The sequence below is a fragment of the Arvicola amphibius genome, chromosome 2 (genome assembly GCF_903992535.2).
Source record: "Arvicola amphibius chromosome 2, mArvAmp1.2, whole genome shotgun sequence".
Taxonomy (NCBI): Eukaryota; Metazoa; Chordata; class Mammalia; order Rodentia; family Cricetidae; genus Arvicola; species Arvicola amphibius.
The window spans coordinates 87053434-87063710 of record NC_052048.2 but is presented as its reverse complement, the minus strand read 5'-3'; the positions used below and the strand labels follow the sequence as shown (position 1 = coordinate 87063710).

Genomic DNA, 10277 nt, shown 5'->3' with positions numbered 1-10277 from the left:
TAAAGTGTTAGTTTAATTACCGGCTTTCTCCTCCGAGTCTGTAGGACTGAGCGCACTCCCTGGAGCTTAGCACCGAGTAGGTGCTAAATAAATATGCATTGAACCGATAGATGGATGGATGTGGGGGATGCGCTAGCGTTGGCACGCCTCATTCACCACCCTCCTCCCTCGGCTAGAGGGTTAATGGTGGTTAGTCTGGCCAGGCTCCGGAGCAGCCACGTCAGGGTCGCTTCCCCCGGGCCCCGCCCCGGCCGACCCCACCTTGTCGCGCGGCTCCACCCCGCCGCCCCCTTCCCGGCGGCCCCTCCCCGCGCAGGTCCTGACTCCAGCCGCACCTCCTCCGGTTCTGCAGTGGCGGCCGCAAGGCGAGCCGGAGCGCCTGCGGGGTCGGGCCTGAGCGGAGCCAGGGTCGGGGCAGCCGCGAGGACCCCCCTGGAGGCGGGGCCTGTGGGACCGCGATGGGCGTGGAGATCGAGACCATCTCCCCGGGAGACGGTACCGGGCGGCGGAACCTGGTGGGGAGGAGGAGGGGTCCCGGGGCGGAGTCCGCGGGCAGAGGTCTGATTCCGAGGTGGCTCCGGGGAGCTGCAACGGGGTGGGGGTTGGGGGGAAGATGCACGCAGCCGGAGGAGACCCCCCACCCTGATTCTTGGGGGTTCTAGAGGACAATTCTCTACAACCCTCTTTTGTGCCCGCTCACCTTGGGGAGTGAAGGTGGCCACCTTGGGGCCAGGGGTCTTCGTCCAGTCACTGTACGAGGCTGAGGTTTATGCCGCCTTAACTGCAACCTCTGGATATCCGCTGCTGCTGACTTCCCAGGTTCGAATTTCAGCTCCGTTTTCTCTGTCCAACACCAAGGATGGACCCGCTTAAGGGGTCCCTGATGCACAGGGACCTTCACCTAACGCCCCACCCTTCACCCCTCTTGTCTGGCGGCCCCCAGGTCTGGGCAGCGGTAAGCTGAATTGAGAGAGAGAGAGAGAGAGAGAGAGAGAGAGAGAGAGAGAGAGAGAGAGAGAGAGAGAGAGAGAGAGAGAGAGAGAGAGAGCGCCAGTTTGGGAGCCTACCACTCCTTTGGCTGCTTTTGCTTCTTGTTTCAACCTCTGGGTCCCACTCAGCCTCCCTGGTCATCTGCCCGTTACCACGTCTTCTAGAGTAAAACCTCAAAACCCATCCTTTGGACCTGCTGCTTGACCTGTCTGGACAGTCCAGGGTGCCTCAGTCAGCCCGACCAAAACAGAACTCAGGTTCCCTAACTTTGTTCACCCACAGGTCTTTCTCTGGGTTCCCTGTCTGCTGTCAAGAGAACCAGCAGCGAGTTTTTTCAACTACTTAGAAAACTGGGTGTAGCTATTGAAGGAGTAACTATTTCTAGGCAAAATTTAATCCAGACCCAAAGCCGCACCCCAGATCTACAGTGTTTGTTTCACAAGCAAACTTACTGTTCGAGGTTATTGGCATGCTCCGCTCCAGGAAACTGAAAGGCTTATTGGTTACAAAACGAGGGGTTCCTGGAAATGCCAGCTACTACCCAGATCACTCTTTGGGATATAGGGTTCTCTGTCCATGTGAAGATTCTCTCTCGGAAGCCTTTCGTAAGTCAAGGAAGCCCTTCCCAGGCCTTGTCAGCCACACTGCCTCTGAGGTGTCTCCTGGTCTTCATTCTCATCTCCCTAACACTTGACTTCCAGTCCTCACTCCCCTCACCTTCTTACCTATCTCCTTTACAAACGCAGAGCTTAACAGGCCCCTCCCGCAGGCAGAAAATTATCAAGAGATGCTTCCCCCTGCTTCTGCAAGCAATCTGCCCCTTTAGTAATAGACAGGGTGATAGTGATCCACATTGGCAGATCCTTTTTCACTACAATCTCTGCACCCACAACCAGCCTCACCAAGCCACCTGAAACTTGTTAAACACATGCCTCACTTAGCAAATATTTATGGAAAATCTACTGTGTGCTGGACCCCAGGGTAATAGGATAAAATCAGTGGGCTGCCCTGTGACTGGACTCTGGGACCCTAAGGCTTCCTGTGCTTTGGGTGGAACCCAAGGGCCTCATTGCATGCTAGGCAACTGCTCTACATTGAGCTACATCTCAAACTCTGGATTCCAGGCATTTGAACATGTCTTCAAGTCATTCTGTTTCCCAGACTCCTTTACGTCTCCAAACAGACTCCTATTCGTCCTTTACCATCCAATTAACTATTTCCCACGATGCTTTCTCTGGCTCCTTTTGGTAGCTCCTCCAGTCCACTGTCACAATCCAGCCTCGTGGCTTTATATTCCAGCCAGTTTATTTATTCAGTGTCGGCTTTGCATCTACCTTCTTACAGTAAAACTTGCATGTCTAAAAGGCAGCTCGAGATTGCCGCCCGCGCAGATCTGTCCCTTTCCAGTTTTCTAATCTCTGGAAACAGCTCTGCCACCTTCCAGTTACCCAAACCCCAGATTCAAGCATCGTTCTTGTCTTCTCCTTTTCCCTCACCCGGTGGTGAGGTGGGTGGTGGGTGCCTTCTCCCCACCGTTTACATCCCTTGCCAGTCCTGCTTCCCAAATATGTGTCTCCAATCTAGTTCACTCTCTTCTCTGCTGCCACTGCCTTAATTCACGCTGTCATCGATTTCTTGCCTAGGGTATCGCAACAGATGTCTAACCACCCATCCCACACGCAGCAGCCCGAGTGGTTTTTACAAAATCTTAATTCAGATTGGGTCATTCTCATGCTTTTAAACTCTTCCATGGTTTCCTGTCGCACTTAGTATTAAACCCACCTCTGCAAGCTGTGTGCTGCGTCTCCTTCCTCTCCTCCCTCTCACTCTGTTCCCTTGTCTTCTGAAAATACAGCCATCCCTTCCTGCTCCTGGTCTTTGAATTGGTTCCTTCCTAAAGAACCGGCTCACACATCCCCTTCTCCAAAGTGCCTTCCTGACACGCCCTTTCTGAAGTTGCTGGCTCACCAAGTCTCTCTGAAATTCATCAGCTTGTTAATTGTCTTTCGAGGGCCTATCACTATCTACAATTATTAAGATGAGTATTGTTTGTCTCCCTCCTTTAGAATGTAAACTGGGGAGATGGTTCAGTAGGTAAGAGCCCTAGCTGTGCAAACATGAAGACGTGAGTTTGAATCTCCAGCGCTCATCTAAAACAAGCTGGGTAGGACTACAAATGTCTTAAACTGCAGCCCTGGGAGAAGAGACAGGCAGATCCTGGGAGCTCCATGGCACAGCTTCTGGTTCAGTGACTGACGCTTTCTCGAGGAAATAAATTGGAGGCAGATTGAGGAAGACATCCTTCTCTGGCCTCTTGCATGCAAATTCACGGGCATGTGCCCCTGTATACACAAATGCATGCACCGGGCACACGCACATACAACACCCCACCTCACATACCCACTCCACATACACAACAGAAAGCACATAAACCCCAGAAGACCAGGGAACCTGTCTTTATTGTTCTCTGCTGTAACTCTGCCATGAGGCACCGGTCTGAACATTATCGATTTCTTGTGAATGACTGCATTTATTCATCTTTGATGGCCATCATGAGTCTATAGCAATTTGGGATTTATGTTTCTGTGTCTCTTCTTCGTGGGTTCACATATTGCTCTCTGTCTCTGGAATCTACTTAAGGTCTGACACATGGTAGGCTATTCATGAATGCTTGTAGAATAGATGGAAGTAAAAGAAGCAATAAAAAGTGATGGGGCTATTTTTTTAATTAGCAAATTGGACCGATAACAGTTCAAATGCAAACCAGAAAGGAGATGTTATTACTTCTGGTTTGTCCAAGGCACAGAGACAAGCAGGTCTGTGGTGATGAGGGGAAAGTAAGCTAGTCAGGGTTGTAATCAAACTTGGGTGCGTCAAGTGAGTTTTCCTAATTCCCTAATCCTTCATCTGCCTTCATATCTCCTGACAGGAAGGACATTCCCCAAGAAGGGTCAGATATGCGTGGTGCACTACACAGGTACGTCTCACTCCCTTCAGTCCTGCTCAGGCCTGCCTTTCCCCAGGCAGGGCTATCCTGTAAGCTTCTCTCCAGGGGGTCTTGTCCCTGGTTTATCCTCAAAGCCCAGGGCAGTTTCCTGTGACCAGTTTCACTTTTCTCTTACCCACCAAGGCCATCTATGGTGCCAGCCTCTGGTAGAATCAAATACCTTCTGTTTCATTCCTAGATGTTGGGCAGGGGGTATTCTGGCCTTTCTGCTCCTGTCTAATGTTTCAGACTTATTCTGAAAGATCTAAACACCCTCAAAATCCCCTTTTACCCTGTTTTTTCCCCTTTGTCTATACTTCCCCCCTTCACTGTAGTGAGAAGAATGGCGGGGGGGGGGGGGTAACGGGACAGTAATGCTGTCACCAGGTGCTGGGAGAATCCAAAGGAGTGTGTCATATCTCTGCCATCTCTTAGATGCCATGTGTTTGAAGGCCCATGGACCAAGGGGCATTCTCTACTTATTTTATTTTCTTTTATTTGTATGAGTGTTTCAGCTGCACATATGTGTGTATGCCACACGTGTGCCTGGTACCCCTGGAGGTAGGAAGGTCTCAGACCCCCTGGTTTTGGAGTTACGGATTTTGGCGGTCCACCATGTGGATGCTGGGAACTGAACTTGGATGCTTTGGAAAAGCAACAAGTGCTCTTCCTTTCCCGCCCCCAGGAACATTCTAGATGAATTCTTTAGGACTGCTGGCAGGATTACTGGCAGGTGTTTGCTGCAAGAGGCATGAGGACTCTGCCTTGTGACCTGCTTTCTAATGTGGCAAACTCTGTGGGTGACAGTCATTTAGTATGCAGCAAGGCCAGTTTAATTCCTGGGACATATTCAGATGGGGCCATTTTTAGCAGTTCTCTAGGCCAGTGTGAAGCACCAGACTGGTTCGTGCAGATGACGTGGCTGTTTTTCAACAGTCACCTCACCAGCCACTGATGTCTGCACACCCCGGCTGTTTTATCTCCTGGTGATGTGGCCTAATTACCCTAGGGACTCTGGAGCCACCGGCCAGGGTAATTGATTTATCTGTCCCACGTGTTGTGGACAGACCATTGTTGATCAAGTTAATGAAACCAAACATCGTTTTGCAAAGGATACACATAGAGTAGGCAGTGTGCATTAAACACTTACATCAGCTACAAATGACTCTGCTTTGGGAGACACTGTCTTATCAAACACAGTAGGAGACCATATGTATGAAACTTCTGGTAAGCTTTAGAAGACAACAAAATATAAGCTGGCCCTGGTGGCCTACACCTATAGTATCCACACTTGGGAGGTGAGGTCAAAAGGATCAAAAGTTCAAGGCAAACCTTGGCTACCTGGTGAGTTTGTGTGTCTAATGTCTGCAGAGGTCGGAAGAAGACACCGAGTCCTTTGAAACCTGAAATTACAAGACTGTTGTGAGCGGCTGTGTGAGTGCTGGGAATTGAACCCATGACCTCTACAAGAGCAGCAAGTGCTCTTAATCACTGAGTCATCTCTCCAGCCCTGCCATTAATCTCTCAATAGTATCTTTTGAGCAGAAGTTCTTAATTTTCATGATGTCATACTTATCAGCCTTCTCTTTCATGGTGACATATTGACATATTTTTCTGTGTTCACTTCAAGAAATGTTTCACTACATTATGAAGATATTAATTTATTCCTGTTTATTTATTACCTAGTAGAAATGGTGGTGGTGGTGTTTTTTTCTTTTTTATTGTTTTTTAATTTTTTAAAATTTGAGACAGGATCCCATGTAACTTGGGCTTTGAATTTGTTCTATGGTCAAAGCTGGCCTTGAGTTCCTGTTCCTCCTGACTCACCTGAGTATTGGAATTACAAGTGTGCACCATCACTGCCCGACTGCTGTAGAAACTATGAGTAGTAGTGCTTTGTGGCGCTAAGAATCAAACCTAGATCTTTGTACCTACAGTGAAGTACTCTGCCACCATACAGATCCCAAGCCCGAGGTTTTATTATTTTTTCTCTTTCTTTCTTTCTTTCTTTCTTTCTTTCTTTCTTTCTTTCTTTCTTTCTTTCTTTCTTTCTTATTTTATTTATTTATTTAGTTAGTTTTTTTGAGACAGGGTTTCTCTGTAGCTTTGGAGCTTGTCCTGGAACTAGCTCTTGTAGACCAGGCTGGCTTCGAACTCACAGAGATCTGCCTGCTTCTGCCTCTCAAGTGCTGGGATTAAAGGTGTGTGCCACCACCGCCTGGCTTGTTTTATCTTTCATATTTATGTCTTTGGTTCATCTGGAATTGGTTTTTGTATGTGGATGTGGTAGAGGCTGAAGTTCAATTTTTTTCCCCTATGTGGATATAGATTTGATCCAGAAATGTTTTTGTTGTTGTTGTTTGTTTGTTTGTTTTTGTTTTCTTCTTTCTTTCTTTTTTTTTTTTTTTTTGGTCTTTCGAAACAGGGTTGCCCTGGCTGTCCTGGAACTAGCTCTTGTAGACCAGGCTAGCCTCGAACTCACAAAGACTTGCCTATCTCTGTCTCCCAAGTGCTGGGATTAAAGGCATGCGCCACCACTGCCTGGCTTTGATCCAGAAATGTTAATCCAAAAAGTTGTCCTTTATTTGATGTATTACAATGGCATCTTTGTCAAAGAAGTAAACATATTTATGTGGGGCTGTGTCTGAGTTATGTGGGTTTGGCTGAGCTCACGGCAACAGATGACTGTTATGCGGTTCCAAGTAGATTCAGCTTTATGACACCTGAAGGCTTCGGGGAACTGGGAAAGCTTGTCTGTAAATGGACTGTGCATGTGCACACATCCACGCATGCGTTTGTCCAAGTGCATGTCTGTATGAATATATGTAGGTCTGTCGATCTAAATATTTTCTTAGCATCTGCTTGGCCATCAGGGCTTCTCTCCTGAGTGTCTGTGTGTAAATGTGTGTGAGCATGCATAAATGTCTCTGTGAATCTGAATAGTTTAGCAACTGAGCATCCGCATGTATTTGTGTCTGATCTCTGTAGCATCCATCCGTGTGCATCTCTGGGTAGGCAGAAGGGTTTCTCCCTTGCCACATTTAGAACTCAGGGCACGAGCCCAAACTAGTCTACCCAGAAGGTAGGTAAATAGGAATCTCTAGTACACATTCGAGTTGTAGGAATTCAGAAGTACAATTATGGCTGCTCAGACACTTGTAAGCTGGCAAAGCCTCCTGTGTTAAATATGGAAAATATGGGGCCCATTTCCCCGATATCACACAGAGACAGTGCCAGATTGAAGTAAAACCCTGGTCTCAACTGGGTGAGGTGACTTGCACCTGAGATTCATCACTTGGAAACTCCTGCAAGTTGGAGACCAGCCAGGCCTACGTCCTGAGCTCCAGGCCAGCCTGGGCTACAGAATAAGACCCTGTTGGAACAAAACAGAGTCTCGAAACAGTAGGAACTCAGTGTCTGGACTTAATAGGCCAGGTCTTCCTATGGGCCCAAATGATCTACAGAAATCTTGGAATAGCATGGTATTCAGAAAATCGAGTTAGACTGGAGAGCTGGCTCAGTGATTAAGAGCACTGCCTGCCGGGCAGTGGTGGCGCACACCTTTAATCCCAGCACTCTGGAGGCAGAGGCAGGTAGGTCTCTGAGTTCAAGGCCAGCCTGGTCTACAAAGCAAGTTCCAGGACTGCTGTTACACAGAGAAACTCTGTCTCAAAAGAAGAAAAGAAAAAAGATCAGTGCCTGCTCTTCCAGAGGACCTGGGTTCAATTCTCAGCACTCACATGGTGGCTCATATCCATCCATAACTCTAGTTCCAGGGTATCTGATACCATTTGCTGGCCTCAAAGGGCACCAGGCTCTTATATGCTGCCCAGGCATCCATGCAGGCAAAGCCCTGTGCGTGTAAAACAGAATGACAATTTCAGAAGAAACTCTGGTCTAGTACCGTAGCTCTGGGGCCTTGGACTGATGGACAGCAACAACACATGCATGTCAGGGATGACTGGGCATCTGCCCTGAGAAGGTAGAGAATGATAACACCTGGGTGTCCCAGGGTGAAGTAACTGTTTGTTCATGAGCCAGAAGCTACCAGAGTGCCCGAGTCAGCCCGCACTTTCGCTGGAGCAGGGGGTGACGTGATGGCATGCTCCCTGGCTTTCCATTCTCAGGAAGCACCGAGGACCTCAGGAAAGGACTGAACGGGAAACTAGAATGCCCGAGGATGTAGCATGAAAAGTTGAGACACGGTGTAGGGGAACTTGAGACTGGCGTGCTCTGAATAGGTAGGGGAGGAGGAGTGAGGGGCAGAGAGAGAACGTGAAGGCAGGCATCATTAGCCTCAGGTTTTTGAGTTCTGCTCGAGGAGCTCTTGTGTTCTAAGCAGGGAAGTAAATATGATCAGAACTGTGTTTAAGGCGGGGATTGGGGGTGGGTGGGGGTGGATCTGTCGATGTGGAAGATTGGTGAGGAGGAGAAACACCTTTTTGGAGGCTGTTCCCCTCTACAGGTGAGACATGGTGGTGGCTCGAGACCACAGAAAGGGGGCAGTAGCAGACATTGAAAAGGTAGGTAGATTTTAAAGAGATAGAGGACTTGGTAACAGGCTGCATGTGGGGCTGAGGCAGAGAGATGGGTCCCGGTGTGCTGCTGACGAGGGAAGGTCGGCGATGAGGAGGGTTCCTTTGGAAGAGGAATTTCATTTAGACATGCCGAGTCCACCTGTTTGTCAGTTGACTTTCCTACCCTCTTCTCACTTTGCTAGGAATGCTCCAAAATGGCAAGAAATTCGATTCATCCAGAGATAGAAACAAACCTTTCAAGTTCAGAATTGGCAAACAGGAAGTCATCAAAGGTTTTGAAGAAGGTGCTGCCCAGGTAGGCTGAGGATGCTCACTGAAGAAGGGGTTTAAGGAGTGGTGGATTTGGGCCCTCCACCTCACCCTGGCACACGGCACACTGCCACGACTCTGTGGCCAGGGCGCAGCAGCGCCACCTAGTGCTCACCTCTAGCTCTGCCCTTCACCTCCTCTGTGGCTGGCACATCTGTGTCTCATTCCCAGCACCTCTCCTAGGCTTGCTGGAACCAGCTGGAAAGGCTACAAGCTGTGAGCTAGACAGCAGGAAAGCCAAGAAGCGCTTTTGCTTTGCTCTTAAACGTTGTTTGAAGCTATTTCAGACATAAAAAATATTTCAGAACTAGTGGGGTTCTTACATAATTTTCACCCAGCTTCTTCAAGCGTTAACCTGCGTAGGCACACCACAGCGATTCTGCTAGAGCGTTCACATCGGTACGCTACTCACCAGTCAACTCAAATTTCTGGAACTGCTTGGAATCTAAACGTCTCAGCTCCAGTGGTTGACAGTGCCGGTGAGCTCTGGTTCCAGCTCTCCCTCGGTTTGTTGGGGAAGTCGTAGGATGCTCCACTCCTGTAGCTTTGCCTTGGCCACCTTGCTGTGGCCTTTAGTTGCTGGGTCTTAACTGGTCCTCTTACAAGTGTTCAGGGCTGTTTGTACCTTCCTCTTTGGCTACTTCAGAAAAGGACCGGGAACAATTAGGAGCAGACACAAGTGTCCGGGTCATGCCCTAGCTGGATAACCAGTAACGCTTGATGTATGGATGAATCTGAGACTACTTTGTGGCTGTACCTGCCCCATAGTCGAGTCTATTTGGAGGTCGAATCTGCATGTTTAAACTCTTAGGCTAACTTTAGTGCACCATGAGTAAAGTTAATCTCAGATCTGGAATTACCCTAAGGCTGGTTTGGGGAAAAGGCCAAAAAGTTATCTTACTTTTTTCTTTTAAACCAAGCTGGGTCCTCTTTCTCCTCTCCCCATCTGCTCCCATCCCTGCTAGATGAGCTTGGGGCAGAGGGCGAAGCTGACCTGCACCCCCGATGTGGCCTATGGAGCTACTGGCCACCCTGGTGTCATCCCTCCCAATGCCACCCTCATCTTTGACGTGGAGCTGCTCAACTTAGAATGAAGGCAGGAAGGAGCTCGAGGTGGCTGGAGATGTTTCCTGCTCTCTGTCCTAGCCTGCTCTGCCACTGGGACGGCTTCCCCTACGTAGGGCTCTTGATCCTGTGCTGACCTCATTGCCCCTTGACATCATCCATTCTTCCCGCCCGACTGGCTCTGTCTGTGTCCGTCATTTCATTGTCCCCGTCCATCTTTGCTTGAGGAAATTTAGTTACAGATCCAGACATTTCAAGCTGTGCATTTTGTGTTGCATGTAGTAGTCATTCCTGATCAGAGGACACAGACACAAATCTCGTTTGCACAATCTATATTGCCTTACCTGCACTTAAGCCAGACATACAAGGTGCTCAGACATGCGCTATCC

At 48.8% G+C, this 10277-nt stretch overlaps 1 protein-coding gene across 3 annotated transcripts; it reads left to right on the top strand.

Moving 5' to 3' along the window:
- Positions 1-458: 458 nt before the first annotated feature.
- Fkbp1b (FKBP prolyl isomerase 1B) lies at positions 459-9917 on the top strand. 3 transcript variants are annotated; one of them, XM_038318947.1, is made up of 4 exons: positions 459-495; positions 3920-3967; positions 8697-8809; positions 9789-9917. In XM_038318947.1, the coding sequence occupies exons 1-4, from the start codon at positions 459-461 to the stop codon at positions 9915-9917; spliced, it is 327 nt and encodes a 108-aa protein (XP_038174875.1). The 3 variants fall into 3 exon arrangements, with proteins under 3 accessions (XP_038174875.1, XP_038174876.1, XP_038174877.1); XM_038318948.1 differs by lacking the exon at positions 9789-9917 and adding an exon at positions 9744-9788; XM_038318949.1 differs by lacking the exons at positions 3920-3967; positions 9789-9917 and adding an exon at positions 9744-9788.
- The last annotated feature ends 360 nt before the right edge of the window (positions 9918-10277 follow it).

Bases quoted from the DNA above. Each gene is read 5' to 3' on its own strand.
- Fkbp1b (XM_038318947.1), top strand. From the start codon at position 459: ATGGGCGTGGAGATCGAGACCATCTCCCCGGGAGACG. The intron at 496-3,919 runs GTACCGGGCGGC...ATCTCCTGACAG, and splicing joins GACCATCTCCCCGGGAGACG to GAAGGACATTCCCCAAGAAG. The intron at 3,968-8,696 runs GTACGTCTCACT...TCACTTTGCTAG, and splicing joins ATGCGTGGTGCACTACACAG to GAATGCTCCAAAATGGCAAG.